At 36.8% G+C, this 20667-nt stretch overlaps 1 protein-coding gene and 1 long non-coding RNA gene across 2 annotated transcripts; both read right to left on the bottom strand.

The window, feature by feature from the left end:
• Nucleotides 1-644: 644 nt before the first annotated feature.
• LOC128367602 (protein mono-ADP-ribosyltransferase PARP4-like) lies at nt 645-8907 on the bottom strand. Its single transcript, XM_053328213.1, has 6 exons — nt 8872-8907; nt 4553-5142; nt 4161-4230; nt 2849-2951; nt 2294-2426; nt 645-1886 (listed from the first exon to the last, which is right to left on the bottom strand). Exons 2-6 carry the CDS (start codon nt 5107-5109, stop codon nt 1679-1681), a joined length of 1071 nt encoding a protein of 356 aa, XP_053184188.1. The 5' UTR covers nt 5110-5142; nt 8872-8907; the 3' UTR covers nt 645-1678.
• A 4352-nt stretch (nt 8908-13259) lies between these two features.
• On the bottom strand, nt 13260-20601 carry LOC128367604 (uncharacterized). The gene is made up of 3 exons (XR_008321930.1): nt 20555-20601; nt 14816-14860; nt 13260-13352 (listed from the first exon to the last, which is right to left on the bottom strand). It is a non-coding gene; the product is annotated as an uncharacterized LOC128367604 (long non-coding RNA).
• Between the last annotated feature and the right edge of the window lie 66 nt (nt 20602-20667).

The raw sequence follows: 20667 nt of genomic DNA, 5'->3' as shown, positions 1-20667 counted from the left end.
TTTCATTGAAAAATTGGAATTACAATTTCCATACTTGTCAAAGTTATCCAGTGGGAATGATTGGATCCCTTGGCAGGCCGGTTCTGGTCTGCAGGCCATATGTTTCACACCGCTATACTATAACTATAAAAAGTGTATGTAGTACTTGTCTTTGTTCATGTAAACACAACTAGCTGTAGATGCTTAAACATGCCAACTTTGTGGCAGAAAGTTATTTTACAAATCCAAAATTATGTGTGTTTATTTAGGGTTATGATCACAATAAGAGATTGCAAACTTACAATTCAAACATAAACACCAAATAGTCAATAACTGAGGCAAGAAACAAAGGTAAGGGCTGAAGGTACAGCCAGAACAAAACTAAATGCTACTTCCCAGACCCAAAGATCACCTACTTATTCACTAATGCTGGTTTCACTAGTGTTACCTGTCAAAACAGAAGTACACCACTAACAATCACAAACTAGTGAGGCGTGATATTGCTTAAAAGATTATGATACCAGTACCAATCCAAATACCCTTAAAGTGATACCGATTGAGCACATTCAATACCCATCATGTGAATAGAAAAAGCAAATGCAGTTTGAAAGTCTTCAAATTATTCATCTTTATTAAGATTTATTAAAATGCTTAAAATCAAATAGTCATTTTCTAGCTCTGGGTGTAAAAAGGATCGATTGCAGGTATTGTTTGACAGGAGACATTTTGATACTACATGGTATCAATTTATTTCCATTGATACCTTAAAAAGTATTGAGAACCGATACCCAGCCCCACCCACTGGACAGACAGGCTACTATGTGTGGGGCATGAGCATGGGCAATTAAATTTAGGTTTTTCCCTAACCCTCAGCCAGTTAACCATCAAATTTCACACAGATTGAAGCTAACAGCAGGGTTAACTATCACAGGATAACTGAGTTAACACCACATCAAGGAGGCTGCGCAAATCAAATCACAGCCAACCCAGGTGTTTGCACTGCGTGTGCAAGCTTGAGATTGGTGGCTGGCGAGGAGGATGGGGAGGACCAGTTGAGGATGAAGAATAAAGGTAAAACAAGGAGGGAAATCAGCTCATCAGTTTATGGGTGACGGTGCTGCATTATTCAGCTCTAATTAAACAGAAAAGACTACACCATAATAATGAAAGCATAACACAATGTAAAGAGTTTACAGGACAGGGCTGTAACCCATCAATAAACACCAGCAACACACTGCTACTTAGCATGATCCTTCTCTCCATCCTGCCACAAGCCAGGCTTCCATCCAACGGTAGCATACATTTAATAAGTGAATTTCCAGAAAATCTGTGAAGTGTTTCCATAACTACTGTTATGTGAACATTCACAGAAAGCTATATTATGTATATTCATCTATTTAAAAAAACAGTTAGAAATGTAATCATCTATAAAATGTAGTTGGAGAAACAAATACCCAATACTAAGGAAAACAGGTTGCTTGTTTCAGAAATTGTGCACAAACTGCACAAAACCGACTGTATCCACCTGACGTATGTGCATGTAAACACACTGACAGAGATAGTTCAAAATACTCCGCATAAGGCAAAGAAATGTACATGCATGTACAAATAAATCTAAAAGATTATCTCATCTGCTCAAAAAGGCAAACTGCTGTGAATTTCTTTGACACTATCCTCTCCTCATGTATTATTGGTCTGCTCAGTGGACTAGCAGAGGCCCTGGGGTCTGCTGCAGTTTCAGACCACTGAGAGGTGAGAAGGGAGGGAGGCCTTCATAGCCCAGCAGCTGACGAGTGCAGGATTCCCAACTCGAACCAAACTCCAGCCGGCTGTAGACGCATGGGTACTGCCAGTCGGCCCAGCGAACCCAGTCCACTGCCCTCTTCACTTCCTCCCACCGCTCAGGCCTGAAAGAAAAAGTCAGTCATTACTGAAAGAGTAAGGCAATCAGGGAATAGTGACAGCTAGGCTTACAAAAATAATCAGGACAAGAAACTTAAAATAAATTGTGATACATTCATAAATAAGTAGAGTAGGTTATACAAGGCAAGCAGCACTTTAAAAGGGCATTGAGTAATTTGAGGTCATGTTAAATGGGATGAATACTTTATTGGTTCCTCTTAAGGATGAGTTCCTCTTCCCTTTTGTTTATTTCTGCATTTCTTGTTTTGTAGGTTGTAACCCACATGAGCAAGGCAGACATCATTGTTTTTGTACCATCATAACTCAGCTGACATGTCTTTACAAGTAACAGAACAGTTAATCATTTTAATTTAATTCCACTTTTCTTGTTGTTGTTTCTTTTTGGACGGACCTGGGCTGTGAGGAGTCGTTCAGGCGGAAAAGCGTGCGGAGCAGTTTTCCTTCCTCCAGCTTCTCCACCCTCATCAGCTGCAGAACGAGAAGGGTCGCCACCAGCCTCAGGATGTCAGCATGGGCTTTCAAACCTAGATCACAAACACATTCATGCATGTTTTAACATTGGTGGGAACTGACCAGAAGGACAAACAGCTCAGACTTTGAATGAGATATCTTTACCAGTTGCTAAAGGCAGTCACTGAGCAGAAAATGGTGTGTTCATATAGGAGCTCATAGATAATAATAGGAAGCTGATTGAGAAAAATTACTGTAGGTTTTCAGCGACTTAGTGCTTGTATTCATTTGCTATTAAGTAAAATATTATATTCAAATTGTAATATGGCCATTTTTCATTATGGTAGTTCTACTTGAGCAAATGATGTGAGTGTAGCTGTCATCACTGCTACATCTTTATATCCTAGTCCCAGCAACAAGTTGTAATTAGTCAGTATGATCAGAAATAAAGCTATTTCCACTCTGAAGGCCTGAAACAGGTTCAGAAAATGCTCACCTAGAGACTGGATGCCCTTGTTTTTCAGGAACACGTTGGCAAACAAGTCTAGGTTGACATTCATCAATTGCCCCAGTTCTGAGGTTAACTCCCAGTAGCCCTCCTGCAACACATAAACCAATATCACTGTATAATGTACAATGTATAATACATACAGCATGTCTCATTTCACAGTGGATTGCTAGTAGGAGTGAGTATGGTTGGATAACATGAAAACAGTAGGTCAAAACAATCCTACTGCAAATCAATGTATACATAAATGTGTGTATCCATATATTTTTTGCCTGCCAAATAACCTATGCTAAAGGTGAATGCAGTTCTTGTTAGTTTCTTCTGCTAAATGAATGTAATACAATTTTAATATTTTATACGTTATATATAATGGACTGAAATTACTTGCCAATTTGGAATCCACATAGAAAGTGAGACGTGAGCAGAACACACTCCATCCATTCAACCCACAGCGACTTTGAGCTGTGTTCTGCATCTCGGCCCAAGTATAGATAATAGACATTGACTGAACTAAAATAGTTTGCATGTCCACTTCACGGGATGAAATCAGTGTTTGTATGTATTGATTTGTTGATTTTTATTTCCCTCCCCACAGTAAAAAGTGAGGGAAATCTGCTTGTAGTGAAACATACAGCTCACAGACAGAATGGGAACCTTGCTCAATCTATTGTTGCTATTGTTTTTGTAAGTGAAAAACACATATGCAGTGGGATTTAAACAGCTGTCTATGCAGATTACGCTTCTTGAAATGAGCCAGAAGAGATATGAAATAGATTGAGAGCATAACAAAATGTTGGGAGTCCTGTGGTGACGTATGTCTGTCTTAGGTTAGCCTTTCTATTCTGTAAGAAGTGCAAGTGACGAACATCTAAAATGCAACTAAAAATACTTTCTATGTTGGACTGAAAGAAAAGTAACAAAGCAAGTAAGTAATTTAATGAAAATAACCATACAAAAAATAATTTTAAACTGTGGCAGAACCTAATAGAAATGTTGCTACAACAGAATGAAAGCAACTGCCTGTAGCTGTGATTAAGGATGTACACTATGTATGTTACGGACACTGGAAAGAGAGGGGAAGGGGCTTTTGTGACAACCAGAAGTCGCAGAGATTAATGGGTTACAAAAACAAAGGATTGGCATTGCATAAATCATAGGCGACAGCTCCAGAACCCTGGTACAGTTGGTAATGAGCTGTATGAAAAGCACGCATGACAAAAACTAAATATTGTAAATTGATAAGATCTAAAACTGATCTGCTCCTTGGTGACACACCCAATGACATTTTAACATATCTTACTGAATGCTGCCTTTGGAAAATCTTCATCCATTTGAACGTCTGGTTTTCAGGAACAGTGGACATGCTCCTCCTGAAACAACATGATCACAGCAGGACAGTCTTAGTGATATTGACAATAACGTGATAGTCGTTATATATATGAATAAAACGCATATGTTCAGACAGGTAAATATCCTGTAGATAAACACACTTTTATGCTGCATAATTGTAGATGACACATATGCATACAACACTTAATAAAGAGATGATCTAGTCTGTATCCATTTTGTCACACCCTAGCCATCATTTAAATAACTACTGTATTTTGGCAACAACAATTGTGTTTAAAATAATTATTATGATTTACTCAAATGAAGCATATCCAAAAAATGAATAATTGTTTTGAGACTCACAAGGAGGGCAGCTCATCAGCCTTCCTTCTTCTCGTTCCTTTTGTACGTTTTGTGGAACAGAATCCCCCTCCAAATCCTACGAGGCTTGCGTCAAGTGCAGATGTGTGTTCCATAGGCTCAGGGGGAAAATCCATTATGTCAGTGTGTGACATATGGGTGGATGCACTCCCACTGATAAACAATCCAGGAGGAAGAGGAGGAGGAGGAGGAGAAAGCTCAAGAGGGGGAGGTGGATGTGGAGTTCCTATTTGTTGGAGTTGGGAAAATAAGGATTTGCCCCGACGGGGAGCGGGAGGAGGAGGAGGAGGAGGAAGAGGATGGGAAGAGCCCAGGAAAGGAGGAGGAGGAGGAGGAGGAGGAGGAGGATGGGAAGAGCCCAGGGAAGGAGGAGGAGGAGGAGGAGGATGGGAAGAGCCCAGGAAAGGAGGAGGAGGAGGAGGAGGAGGAGGAGGATGGGAAGAGCCCAGGAAAGGAGGAGGAGGAGGAGGAGGAGGATGGGAAGAGCCCAGGAGAAAATCTTCTTCACCAAGAAATTTCATCGGTTCATCTCTGTCCATTTCTCGCACAAAGTGTCCCTGAGTGATCAATTTCTGCAAAAGGAGAGAAATGTTGAAGAAAACAATCTAATTATTAACACATTTAAACTACTATTAACTAAAAGTTTAATGATGTCATGATTATCTTCTAATCTTTCCTTTATTGTGCTTTGTCAAAGATGTAATCATATTTGTCTTAACACAAGTTCCTCATTAAGTGGTAAGGATAATGGCCAAATCTGTTGTCGGATCAATTATATCAAGCAAAACCCTATACTAGCTTTCACTACAGTTAGAATAATAATACCAGAGCAAAGAAGTGCTGGACAGTGCCCTGTTCTGACAATTATGTGTGTGTCTGGCACTTAAGGATATGTGATGATAATTTATAATAACCTAATACTTATTGTTACTCGTTTTTTTTATTTTTCATGCTGTTCATGCTTAAAAGTAGTAGCTCTGTTTTAAAAATGCATTTATTGTCACACCCCAAATAACAAGCTTTAACAAATCTGCAGTTTATGCTGAAGTGACTAACCATGGGTTGACGTCTGGGAGGAGTTGCTGAACGAGTAAGTTTAGCCTACAACAGAGAGAAAAAGGCAGTTCATAAAAGTCAAAATTGGTTAAAACAAACAAACAAAAAACCCTGATTACACTACACAGTTTTATGTTATCTCGTCATCAAGATCATCATCCTCGTCCTACAACAGAGAAACAAAGGCAGCTCATAAAAGGGAATGTTGGTTAAAACCTCTGATAACATTACACTAAACCCCTGATTACTCCCTGTAATCATATTTGTCTTAACACAACTTCCTCATAAAGTGCAGGATAATGGCCAAATATGTTTTTAGATCAATTATATCAAGCAAACCTTTAATAATGTTAGTTAACCTCACTGTTAACAAACCCTATACTAGCTTTCACTACAGTTAGAATAATAATACCAGAGCAAAGAAGTGCTGGACAGTGCCCTGTTCTGACAATTATGTGTGTGTCTGGCACTTAAGGATATGTGATGATAATTTATAATAACCTAATTCTTATTGTTACTCTTTTATTTCATTTTTCATGCTGATCATGCTTAAAAGTAGTAGCTCTGTTTTAAAAATGCATTTATTGTCACACCCCAAATAACAAGCTTTAACAAATCTGTAGTTTATGCTGAAGTGACTAACCATGGGTGGAAGACTGGGAAGAGTTGCTGAACGACGAAATGGAACCTACAACAGAGAGACAAAGGCAGTTCATAAAAGTGAAAATTGGTTAAAGCAAACAAACACACAAAAAAACCTGATTACACTACACAGTTTTATGTTATCTCTAAACCAAGATCATCTACCCCTTCCTACAACAGAGAGACAAAGGCAGCTCATAAAAGTGAAAATTGGTTAACACCTCTGATAACATTACACTAAACCTCTGATTACTCCCTGTAATCATATTTGCCTTAACACTACTTCCTCATCAAGTGCAGGATAATGGCCAAATATGTTTTTAGATCAATTATATCAAGCAAACCTTTAATAATGTTAGTTAACCTCACTGTTAACAAATCCTATACTAGCTTTCACTACAGTTAGAATAATAATACCAGAGCAAAGAAGTGCTGGACAGTGCCCTGTTCTGACAATTATGTGTGTGTCTGGCACTTAAGGATATGTGATGACAATTTATAATAACCTGATACTTATTGGTACTGATTTTTTTTTTAACTTTTCAAGCTGTTCATGCTTAAAAGTAGTAGCTCTGTTTTAAAAATGCATTTATTGTCCAAATAACAAGCTTTAACAAATCTGCAGTTTATGCTGAAGTGACTAACCATGGGTGGAAGACTGGGAAGAGTTGCTGAATGACCAAATGGAAACTACAACAGAGAGACAAAGGCAGTTCATAAAAGTGAAAATTGGTTAAAACCTCTGATAACATTACACCAAACCTCTGATTACACCCCTGTAATCATATTTGTCTTAACACAACTTCCTCATAAAGTGCAGGATAATGGCCAAATATGTTTTTAGATCAATTATATCAAGCAAACCTTTAATAATGTTAGCTAACCTCACTGTTAACAAATCCTATACTAGCTTTCACTACAGTTACAATCATTTACCAGAGCAAAGAAGTGCTGGACAGTGTCCTGTTCTGACAATTATGTGTGTGTCTGGCACTTAAGGATATGTGATGATAATTTATAATAACCTGATACTTATTGGTACTGATTTTTTTTTAAATTTTTTAAGCTGTTCATGCTTAAAAGTAGTAGCTCTGTTTTAAAAATGCATTTATTGCCCAAATAACAAGCTTTAACAAATCTGCAGTTTATGCTGAAGTGACTAACCATGGGTGGAAGACTGAGACGAGTTCCTGAAAGACCAAATGGAACCTACAACAGAGAGACAAAGGCAGTTCATAAAAGTGAAAATTGGTTAAAACCTCTGATAACATTACACTAAACCTCTGATTACACCCTGTAATCATATTTGTCTTAACACAACTTCCTCATAAAGTGCAGGATAATGGCCAAATATGTTTTTAGATCAATTATATCAAGCAAACCTTTAATAATGTTAGCTAACCTCACTGTTAACATACCCTATACTAGCTTTCACTACAGTTAGAATAATAATACCAGAGCAAAGAAGTGCTGGACAGTGCCCTGTTCTGACAATTATGTGTGTGTCTGGCACTTAAAGATATGTGATGATAATTTATAATAACCTAATACTCATTGGTACTCATTTTTTTATTTTTCAAGCTGTTCATGCTTAAAAGAAGTAGCTCTGTTTTAAAAATGCATTTATTGTCTGTGGCGGCATTTTAACCAGCTTCCAGCCGCCTTCCTTTGTTCAGGGGTTTGCTGTGGTCGAGACGCGCTCCAATAAAAAACAATCACTGTCTCTCTTCAATAATGAGCAGCGTTTCATTTGTGTTGGTTTGAGTGTCCATACACAATTTCAGAGTCATGAATATATACTTAAAGAAAGGACAAAAAACGAATAAAGAGAGCAGTCTAAAAACATTATGGCTTTCCCCTGTCTCATCTGAGTCACCTGTCTCTCTCCTCCCTTATATCATCATTTCCTGGGAGGTGGCTGAATACTCAAACAGTCTAATTAAATAATATTTAAACAGCTACTCTTCAGTTTAATATTGTTAAGGAAAATAATAATCAAACATAATATGCAAAAATGGCTCCAATATTGTCACACCCCAAATAACAAGCTTTAACAAATCTGTAGTTTATGCTGAAGTGACTAACCCTGGGTCGACTTCTGGGAAGAGAAGCTGAACGAGCAAGTGGAGCCTACAACAGAGAAACAAAGGCAGCTCATAAAAGTGAAAATTGGTTAAAACCCCTGATAACATTACACTAAACCCCTGATTACTCCCTGTAATCATATTTGTCTTAACACAACTTCCTCATAAAGTGCAGGATAATGGCCAAATATGTTTTTAGATCAATTATATCAAGCAAACCTTTAATAATGTTAGCTAACCTCGCTGTTAACAAACCCTATACTAGCTTTCACTACAGTTAGAATAATAATACCAGAGCAAAGAAGTGCTGGACAGTGCCCTGTTCTGACAATTATGTGTGTGTCTGGCACTTAAGGATATGTGATGATAATTTATAATAACCTAATACTCATTGGTACTCATTTTTTTTTTCAAGCTGTTCATGCTTAAAAGTAGTAGCTCTGTTTTAAAAATGCATTTATTGTCACACCCCAAATAACAAGCTTTAACAAATCTGCAGTTTATGCTGAAGTGACTAACCTTGGGTGGAAGACTGGGAGGAATTGCTGAACTAGCAAGTGGAGACTACAACAGAGAGACAAAGGCAGTTCATAAAAAGTGAAAATTGGTTAAAACAAACAAACAAACAAACAAACAGAAAACCCTGATTACACTACACAGTTTTATGTTATCTCGTCATAAAGATCATCATCCTCGTCCTACAACAGAGAAACAAAGGCAGTTCATAAAAGTGAAAATTGGTTAAAACCTCTGATAACATTACACTAAACCCCTGATTACTCCCTGTAATCATATTTGTCTTAACACAACTTCCTCATAAAGTGCAGGATAATGGCCAAATATGTTTTTAGATCAATTATATCAAGCAAACCTTTAATAATGTTAGCTAACCTCGCTGTTAACAAACCCTATACTAGCTTTCACTACAGTTAGAATAATTTACCAGAGCAAAGAAGTGCTGGACAGTGCCCTGTTCTGACAATTATGTGTGTGTCTGGCACTTAAGGATATGTGATGACAATTTATAATAACCTAATACTCATTGGTACTCATTTTTTATTCCAAGCTGTTCATGCTTAAAAGTAGTAGCTCTGTTTTAAAAATGCATTTATTGTCACACCCCAAATAACAAGCTTTAACAAATCTGCAGTTTATGCTGAAGTGACTAACCTTGGGTGGAAGACTGGGAGGAATTGCTGAACTAGCAAGTGGAACCTACAACAGAGAGACAAAGGCAGTTCATAAAAAGTGAAAATTGGTTAAAACAAACAAACAAACAAACAAAAAACCCTGATTACACTACACAGTTTTATGTTATCTCGTCATAAAGATCATCATCCTCGTCCTACAACAGAGAAACAAAGGCAGTTCATAAAAATGAAAATTGGTTAAAACCTCTGATAACATTACACTAAACCCCTGATTACTCCCTGTAATCATATTTGTCTTAACACAACTTCCTCATAAAGTGCTGGATAATGGCCAAATATGTTTTTAGATCAATTATATCAAGCAAACCTTTAATAATGTTAGCTAACCTCGCTGTTAACAAACCCTATACTAGCTTTCACTACAGTTAGAATAATTTACCAGAGCAAAGAAGTGCTGGACAGTGCCCTGTTCTGACAATTATGTGTGTGTCTGGCACTTAAGGATATGTGATGACAATTTATAATAACCTAATACTCATTGGTACTCATTTTTTTTTCCAAGCTGTTCATGCTTAAAAGTAGTAGCTCTGTTTTAAAAATGCATTTATTGTCACACCCCAAATAACAAGCTTTAACAAATCTGCAGTTTATGCTGAAGTGACTAACCCTGGGTGGAAGACTGGGAGGAATTGCTGAACTAGCAAGTGGAGCCTCCTCTTCCTACAACAGAGAGACAAAGGCAGTTCATAAAAAGTGAAAATTGGTTAAAACAAACAAACAAACAAAAAACCCTGATTACACTACACAGTTTTATGTTATCTCGTCATAAAGATCATCATCCTCGTCCTACAACAGAGAAACAAAGGCAGCTCATAAAAGGGAATGTTGGTTAAAACCCCTGATTACATTACACTAAACCCCTGATTACTCCCTGTAATCATATTTGTCTTAACACAACTTCCTCATAAAGTGCAGGATAATGGCCAAAAATGTTTTTAGATCAATTATATCAAGCAAACCTTTAATAATGTTAGCTAACCTCGCTGTTAACAAACCCTATACTAGCTTTCACTACAGTTAGAATAATAATACCAGAGCAAAGAAGTGCTGGACAGTGCCCTGTTCTGACAATTATGTGTGTGTCTGGCACTTAAGGATATGTGATGATAATTTATAATAACCTAATACTCATTGGTACTCATTTTTTTTTTCAAGCTGTTCATGCTTAAAAGTAGTAGCTCTGTTTTAAAAATGCATTTATTGTCACACCCCAAATAACAAGCTTTAACAAATCTGCAGTTTATGCTGAAGTGACTAACCTTGGGTGGAAGACTGGGAGGAATTGCTGAACTAGCAAGTGGAGACTACAACAGAGAGACAAAGGCAGTTCATAAAAAGTGAAAATTGGTTAAAACAAACAAACAAACAAACAGAAAACCCTGATTACACTACACAGTTTTATGTTATCTCGTCATAAAGATCATCATCCTCGTCCTACAACAGAGAAACAAAGGCAGTTCATAAAAGTGAAAATTGGTTAAAACCTCTGATAACATTACACTAAACCCCTGATTACTCCCTGTAATCATATTTGTCTTAACACAACTTCCTCATAAAGTGCAGGATAATGGCCAAATATGTTTTTAGATCAATTATATCAAGCAAACCTTTAATAATGTTAGCTAACCTCGCTGTTAACAAACCCTATACTAGCTTTCACTACAGTTAGAATAATTTACCAGAGCAAAGAAGTGCTGGACAGTGCCCTGTTCTGACAATTATGTGTGTGTCTGGCACTTAAGGATATGTGATGACAATTTATAATAACCTAATACTCATTGGTACTCATTTTTTTTCCAAGCTGTTCATGCTTAAAAGTAGTAGCTCTGTTTTAAAAATGCATTTATTGTCACACCCCAAATAACAAGCTTTAACAAATCTGCAGTTTATGCTGAAGTGACTAACCTTGGGTGGAAGACTGGGAGGAATTGCTGAACTAGCAAGTGGAGACTACAACAGAGAGACAAAGGCAGTTCATAAAAAGTGAAAATTGGTTAAAACAAACAAACAAACAAACAGAAAACCCTGATTACACTACACAGTTTTATGTTATCTCGTCATAAAGATCATCATCCTCGTCCTACAACAGAGAAACAAAGGCAGTTCATAAAAGTGAAAATTGGTTAAAACCTCTGATAACATTACACTAAACCCCTGATTACTCCCTGTAATCATATTTGTCTTAACACAACTTCCTCATAAAGTGCAGGATAATGGCCAAATATGTTTTTAGATCAATTATATCAAGCAAACCTTTAATAATGTTAGCTAACCTCGCTGTTAACAAACCCTATACTAGCTTTCACTACAGTTAGAATAATTTACCAGAGCAAAGAAGTGCTGGACAGTGCCCTGTTCTGACAATTATGTGTGTGTCTGGCACTTAAGGATATGTGATGACAATTTATAATAACCTAATACTCATTGGTACTCATTTTTTATTCCAAGCTGTTCATGCTTAAAAGTAGTAGCTCTGTTTTAAAAATGCATTTATTGTCACACCCCAAATAACAAGCTTTAACAAATCTGCAGTTTATGCTGAAGTGACTAACCTTGGGTGGAAGACTGGGAGGAATTGCTGAACTAGCAAGTGGAACCTACAACAGAGAGACAAAGGCAGTTCATAAAAAGTGAAAATTGGTTAAAACAAACAAACAAACAAACAAAAAACCCTGATTACACTACACAGTTTTATGTTATCTCGTCATAAAGATCATCATCCTCGTCCTACAACAGAGAAACAAAGGCAGCTCATAAAAGGGAATGTTGGTTAAAACCCCTGATTACATTACACTAAACCCCTGATTACTCCCTGTAATCATATTTGTCTTAACACAACTTCCTCATAAAGTGCAGGATAATGGCCAAAAATGTTTTTAGATCAATTATATCAAGCAAACCTTTAATAATATTAGCTAACCTCACTGTTAACATACCCTATACTAGCTTTCACTACAGTTAGAATAATAATACCAGAGCAAAGAAGTGCTGGACAGTGCCCTGTTCTGACAATTATGTGTGTGTCTGGCACTTAAGGATATATGACTATAATTTATAATAACCTAATACTTATTGTTACTCTTTTATTTCATGCAGTTCATGCTTAAAAGTAGTAGCTCTGTTTTAAAAATGCATTTATTGTCACACCCCAAATAACAAGCTTTAACAAATCTGCAGTTTATGCTGAAGTGACTAACCTTGGGTTGACGTCTGGGAGGAGTTGCTGAAAGATTAAGTGGAGCCTACAACAGAGAGACAAAGGCAGTTCATAAAAGTGAATATTGGTTAAAACAAACAAACAAACAAAAAACCCTGATTACACTACACAGTTTTATGTTACCTCGTTAAAAAGACCATCATTCCCGTCCTACAACAGAGAGACAAAGGCAGTTTATAAAAGGGAAAATTGGTTAAAACCTCTGATAACATTACACTAAACCTCTGATTACACCCCTGTAATCATATTTGTCTTAACACAACTTCCTCATAAAGTGCAGGATAATGGCCAAATATGTTTTTCAGATCAATTATATCAAGCAAACCTTTACAATTATGTGTGTGTCTGGCACTTAAGGATATGTGATGATAATTTATAATAACCTAATACTTATTGTTACTCGTTTTTTATTGTTCATGCTGTTCATGCTTAAAAAGTAGTAGCTCTGTTTTAAAAATGCATTTATTGCCCAAATAACAAGCTTTAACAAATCTGCAGTTTGTGCTGAAGTGACGAACCATGGTTGGAAGACTGGGGAGAATTGCTGAATAATGAATTGGAGCCTCCTCTTCCTACAACAGAGAGACAAAGGCAGTTCATAAAAGTCAAAATTGGTTAAAACAAACAAAAAAAAACCCTGATTATATTAGGGATGTCCCGATCAGATATTTGGATCGGATCGGCCGCCGATATTAGCAAAAAAATGCATATCAATATGGGATCGGCCTGCACGGGAAAATCCCGATCCGGACTCCCGATCCAGTTAGTTTTCAAAACTCCGTGTTTTCCAGCGCACCGATGTTTATAATCCATTCCATTTTTTTTCAATTTTTCCCCTCAAACCCGGTCTGCGTTTTTCAGGACAACTGGCGCACACCAAGCGACCTGTCCAGCATCCCACTTGTCTGTGCATGTCCCACTAAGAATTTAAAGTTAGTGTGTGTGTGTGTGTGTGTGTGGTAATTTGACTATTTTCTACTCAGGTTTTGTGTGTGTTGCTTTTATATATGATTTTATATTGTTTACAATATTGTTTACTGATGGCTTTTCTAAGCCTTGGTTTACACTCTTGAGCAGAGCACTGATGCCAATTCAGTTTGTGTGGTTAATTGACTATTTATTATTTTGTCTATTTTGTGTTTATTTAACCCTGTTAAGAATAAACAGGTCAGCTTCTCATTACCAACCATTGTGGATTATTCAAACTAATCTAATTAAGTTGGCTAGTTGTTCTTAAGAGTAAAACCCTTTTCAACATGAGTATAACAACAAAATAAGTAAATATCTTTAATACATGCTTGGATCGGCCGGTACTGGTATCGGCCGATGCTAAAAGCTACAATATCAGTATCGGATCGGAAGTGCAAAAAGCTGGATCGGGACATCACTAATTATACTACACAGTTTTATGTTACCTCGAAATAAAGACATATTTCCTTGTCCAAAGGCAGTTCATAAAAGTGAAAATTGGTTAAAACAAACCAACAAACCAACAAAAAACCCTGATTACACTACACAGTTTTATGTTATCTCGTCATAAAGATCATCATCCTCGTCCTACAACAGAGAAACAAAGGCAGTTCATAAAAGTGAAAATTGGTTAAAACCCCTGATAACGTTACACCAAACCCCTGATTACACCCCTGTAATCATATTTGTCTTAACACAACTTCCTCATAAAGTGCAGGATAATGGCCAAATATGTTTTTAGATCAATTATATCAAGCAAACCTTTAATAATGTTAGCTAACCTCGCTGTTAACAAACCCTATACTAGCTTTCACTACAGTTAGAATAATAATACCAGAGCAAAGAAGTGCTGGACAGTGCCCTGTTCTGACAATTATGTGTGTGTCTGGCACTTAAGGATATGTGATGATAATTTATAATAACCTGATACTTATTGTTACTCTTTTTTTTTATTTTCCATGCTGTTCATGCTTAAAAGTAGGAGCTCTGTTTTAAAAATGCATTTATTGTCACACCCCAAATAACAAGCTTTAACAAATCTGCAGTTTATGCTGAAGTGACTAACCATGGGTCGACGTCTGGGAGGAGTTGCTGAAAGATTAAGTGGAGCCTACAACAGAGAGACAAAGGCAGTTCATAAAAGTGAATATTGGTTAAAACAAACAAACAAACAAAAAACCCTGATTACACTACACAGTTTTATGTTACCTCGTTAAAAAGACCATCATTCCCGTCCTACAACAGAGAGACAAAGGCAGTTTATAAAAGGGAAAATTGGTTAAAACCTCTGATAACATTACACTAAACCTCTGATTACTCCCTGTAATCATATTTGTCTTAACACAACTTCCTCATAAAGTGCAGGATAATGGCCAAATATGTTTTTCAGATCAATTATATCAAGCAAACCTTTACAATTATGTGTGTGTCTGGCACTTAAGGATATGTGATGATAATTTATAATAACCTAATACTTATTGTTACTCGTTTTTTATTGTTCATGCTGTTCATGCTTAAAAAGTAGTAGCTCTGTTTTAAAAATGCATTTATTGCCCAAATAACAAGCTTTAACAAATCTGCAGTTTGTGCCGAAGTGACGAACCATGGTTGGAAGACTGGGGAGAATTGCTGAATAATGAAGTGGAGCCTCCTCTTCCTACAACAGAGAGACAAAGGCAGTTCATAAAAGTCAAAATTGGTTAAAACAAACAAAAAAAAACCCTGATTATATTAGGGATGTCCCGATCAGATATTTGGATCGGATCGGCCGCCGATATTAGCAAAAAAATGCATATCAATATGGGATCGGCCTGCACGGGAAAATCCCGATCCGGACTCCGGATCCAGTTAGTTTTCAAAACTCCGTGTTTTCCAGCGCACCGATGTTTATAATCCATTCCATTTTTTTTCAATTTTTCCCCTCAAACCCGGTCTGCGTTTTTCAGGACAACTGGCGCACACCAAGCGACCTGTCCAGCATCCCACTTGTCTGTGCATGTCCCACTAAGAATTTAAAGTTAGTGTGTGTGTGTGTGTGTGTGTGTGGTAATTTGACTATTTTCTACTCAGGTTTTGTGTGTGTTGCTTTTATATATGATTTTATATTGTTTACAATATTGTTTACTGATGGCTTTTCTAAGCCTTGGTTTACACTCTTGAGAAGAGCACTGATGCCAATTCAGTTTGTGTGGTTAATTGACTATTTATTATTTTGTCTATTTTGTGTTTATTTAACCCTGTTAAGAATAAACAGGTCAGCTTCTCATTACCAACCATTGTGGATTATTCAAACTAATCTAATTAAGTTGGCTAGTTGTTCTTAAGAGTAAAACCCTTTTCAACATGAGTATAACAACAAAATAAGTAAATATCTTTAATACATGCTTGGATCGGCCGGTACTGGTATCGGCCGATGCTAAAAGCTACAATATCAGTATCGGATCGGAAGTGCAAAAAGCTGGATCGGGACATCACTAATTATACTACACAGTTTTATGTTACCTCGAAATAAAGACATATTTCCTTGTCCAAAGGCAGTTCATAAAAGTGAAAATTGGTTAAAACAAACCAACAAACCAACAAAAAACCCTGATTACACTACACAGTTTTATGTTATCTCGTCATAAAGATCATCATCCTCGTCCTACAACAGAGAAACAAAGGCAGCTCATAAAAGTGAAAATTGGTTAAAACCCCTGATAACGTTACACCAAACCCCTGATTACACCCCTGTAATCATATTTGTCTTAACACAACTTCCTCATAAAGTGCAGGATAATGGCCAAATATGTTTTTAGATCAATTATATCAAGCAAACCTTTAATAATGTTAGCTAACCTCACTGTTAACAAACCCTATACTAGCTTTCACTACAGTTAGAATCATTTACCAGAGCAAAGAAGTGCTGGACAGTGCCCTGTTCTGACAATTATGTGTGTGTCTGGCACTTAAGGATATGTGATGATAATTTATAATAACCTAATACTCATTGGTACTCATTTTTTTTATTTTCCATGCTGTTCATGCTTAAAAGTAGTAGCTCTGTTTTAAAAATGCATTTATTGTCACATCCCAAATAACAAGCTTTAACAAATCTGTAGTTTATGCTGAAGTGACTAACCATGGGTTGACGTCTGGGACGAGTTGCTGAACGAGTAAGTTTAGCCTACAACAGAGAGACAAAGGCAGTTCATAAAAGTCAAAATTGGTTAAAACAAACAAACAAACAAAAAACCCTGATTACACTACACAGTTTTATGTTATCTCGTCATAAAGCCAACAGTCTCAAGCTTGGGTTTTAAGATGGACAGTGATTTTAAATTGGATCAGCAAATTAGTGCTGTGGTGAAGTCCAGCTTTTTTCATATTAGACCGCTGGCAAAGGTAAAGCCCTTCCTCACACTACAGCACTTTGAAACAGTGATCCATGCCTTCATCACATCCCGGCTGGATTACTGTAATGCACTTTATTTTGGAGTCAGTCAGTCCTCCCTCGCACGTCTCCAGTTGGTGCAAAATGCAGCCGCTCGCCTCTTAACTGGAGTACGTAAGAGGGAGCACATAACGCCCATCCTGGCCTCCCTCCACTGGCTACCTGTGCACTTTAGAGTCCATTTTAAGATTCTTTTATTTGTTTTTAAATCTTTAAATGGACTGGCCCCGCTCTACCTCTCTGAGCTCCTTCACCCCCACGCTCCTGCTCGGTGCCTCAGGTCAGCTGATCTGCTGCTCCTGGAGGTACCGAGGTCAAAGCGGAAGCTCAGAGGGGATAGAGCCTTTTCTGTAGCTGCTCCTAAACTATGGAACGAGCTTCCTTTAAATATTAGACAAGCGTCCTCACTGTCTGTTTTTAAAACTCGTCTTAAAACCCATTTTTATTCCTTGGCTTTCAACCGTGCATGAGACTCTTCTCTTGTTTTAGTGTTTTATGATTTTATTGTTTTTAATTTGTTTTAAAAACAATAAACAATTATCTTAGTATTTATTCCCTGTTAATTGTTTTTACGTTTCCTGTGTTGTTTTTATGTATTTATGTACAGCACTTTGTTTCAGCTGTGGTTGTTTTAAAGTGCTTTATAAATAAAGTTGAGTTGAGTTGAGTTGAGTTGTGTGTTATGCAGTGCTTTCGCACGCTTTAGGCAAAATCTGTATTTAACTCAGATTTACTGACAGTGTCCCCCTGGATAAGTATGACAGCATAAAAGGCTGCAAACTTTTACAATCTTGTATCTAAATGACCTAAATACATAGTTGTGATGAAAACAGAGGACAACGTGACACAGTGCATCTTTGTTTCCTGCTCTGAGCACTTAAAATTCAGAAAAGTCGGCTAAAGTCTTGTTTAAACAGGTGCATACCAGCATCTCTGCTGTCTCCTCCCCTTCCTACAACAGAGAGACAAAGGTAGCTCATAAAAGTGAAAATTGGTTAAAACAAACAAACAAACAAAAAACCCTGATTACACTACACAGTTTTATGTTACCTCGTAATTATCAAGATCATCATCCTCGTCCTACAACAGAGAAACAAAGGCAGTTCATAAAAGGGAAAATTGGTTAAAACCCCTGATAACGTTACACTAAACCCCTGATTACTCCCTGTAATCATATTTGTCTTAACACAACTTTTTCATAAAGTGCAGGATAATGGCCAAATATGTTTTTAGATCAATTATATCAAGCAAACCTTTAATAATGTTAGCTAACCTCGCTGTTAACAAACCCTATACTAGCTTTCACTACAGTTAGAATCATTTACCAGAGCAAAGAAGTGCTGGACAGTGCCCTGTTCTGACAATTATGTGTGTGTCTGGCACTTAAGGATATGTGATGACAATTTATAATAACCTAATTCTTATTGTTACTCATTTTTTATTTTTCATGCTGTTCATGCTTAAAAGTAGTAGCTCTGTTTTAAAAATGCATTTATTGTCCAAATAACAAGCTTTAACAAATCTGCAGTTTGTGCTGAAGTGACTAACCATTGTTGGAAGACTGCAGAGAATTGCTGAATGAGCAAGTGGAGCCTCCTCTTCCTACAACAGAGAGATAAAGGCAGTTCATAAAAGTGAAAATTGGTTAAAACAAACAAAAAAAATCTGATTACACTACACAGTTTTATGTTACCTCGAAAGCAATACACTTTTCCTCTTCCTACAACAGAGAAACAAAGGCAGCTCATAAAAGTGAAAATTGGTTAAAACAAACAAACAAACAAAAAAATCTGATTACACTACACAGTTTTATGTTATCTCTAAACCAAGATCATCTACCCCTTCCTACAACAGAGAAACAAAGGCAGCTCATAAAAGTGAAAATTGGTTAAAACCTCTGATAACATTACACTAAACCCCTGATTACTCCCTGTAATCATATTTGTCTTAACACAACTTCCTCATAAAGTGCAGGATAATGGCCAAATATGTTTTTAGATCAATTATATCAAGCAAACCTTTAATAATGTTAGCTAACCTCGCTGTTAACAAACCCTATACTAGCTTTCACTACAGTTAGAATAATTTACCAGAGCAAAGAAGTGCTGGACAGTGCCCTGTTCTGACAATTATGTGTGTGTCTGGCACTTAAAGATATGTGATGATAATTTATAATAACCTAATACTCATTGGTACTCATTTTTTTTTATTTTTCAAGCTGTTCATGCTTAAAAGTAGTAGCTCTGTTTTAAAAATGCATTTATTGTCACACCCCAAATAACAAGCTTTAACAAATCTGCAGTTTGTGCTGAAGTGACTAACCTTGGGTAGAAGACTGGGAGGAATTGCTGAACTAGCAAGTGGAACCTACAACAGAGAGACAAAGGCAGTTCATAAAAGTGAATATTGGTTAAAACAAACAAACAAACAAAAAACCCTGATTACACTACACAGTTTTTTGTTACCTCGTTAAAAAGACCATCATTCCCGTCCTACAACAGAGAAACAAAGGCAGCTTATAAAAGGGAAAATTGGTTAAAACCTCTGATAACATTACACTAAACCTCTGATTACACCCCTGTAATCATATTTGTCTTAACACAACTTCCTCATAAAGTGCAGGATAATGGCCAAATATGTTTTTAGATCAATTATATCAAGCAAACCTTTAATAATGTTAGCTAACCTCACTGTTAACAAACCCTATACTAACTTTCACTACAGTTAGAATAATTTACCAGAGCAAAGAAGTGCTGGACAGTGCCCTGTTCTGACAATTATGTGTGTGTCTGGCACTTAAGGATATGTGATGACAATTTATAATAACCTGATACTTATTGGTACTGATTTTTTTAAACATTTTTCAAGCTGTTCATGCTTAAAAGTAGTAGCTCTGTTTTAAAAATGCATTTATTGTCTGTGGCGGCATTTTAACCAGCTTCCAGCCGCCTTCCTTTGTTTAGGGGTTTGCTGTGGTCGAGACGCGCTCCAATAAAAAACAATCACTGCCTCTCTTTAATCATGAGCAGCGTTTTATTTGTGTTGGTTTGAGTGCCCATACACAATTTCAGAGTCATGAATATATACTTAAAGAAAGGACAAAAAACGAATAAAGAGAGCGGTCTAAAAACATTATGGCTTTCCCCTGTCTCATCTGAGTCACCTGTCTCTCTCCTCCCTTATATCATCATTTCCTGGGAGGTGGCTGAATACTCAAACAGTCTAATTAAATAATATTTAAACAGCTACTCTTCAGTTTAATATTGTTAAGGAAAATAATAATCAAACATAATATGCAAAAATGGCTCCAATATTGTCACACCCCAAATAACAAGCTTTAACAAATCTGCAGTTTATGCTGAAGTGACTAACCTTGGGTGGAAGACTGGGAGGAATTGCTGAACTAGCAAGTGGAGCCTAAAACAGAGAGACAAAGGCAGTTCATAAAAAGTGAAAATTGGTTAAAACAAACAAACAAACAAAAA

This window comes from Scomber japonicus, chromosome 11 (genome assembly GCF_027409825.1).
Source record: "Scomber japonicus isolate fScoJap1 chromosome 11, fScoJap1.pri, whole genome shotgun sequence".
Classification (NCBI taxonomy): Eukaryota; Metazoa; Chordata; class Actinopteri; order Scombriformes; family Scombridae; genus Scomber; species Scomber japonicus.
The sequence above is the reverse complement of the archived record's forward strand: the minus strand, read 5'-3'. Positions and strand labels throughout refer to the sequence as shown.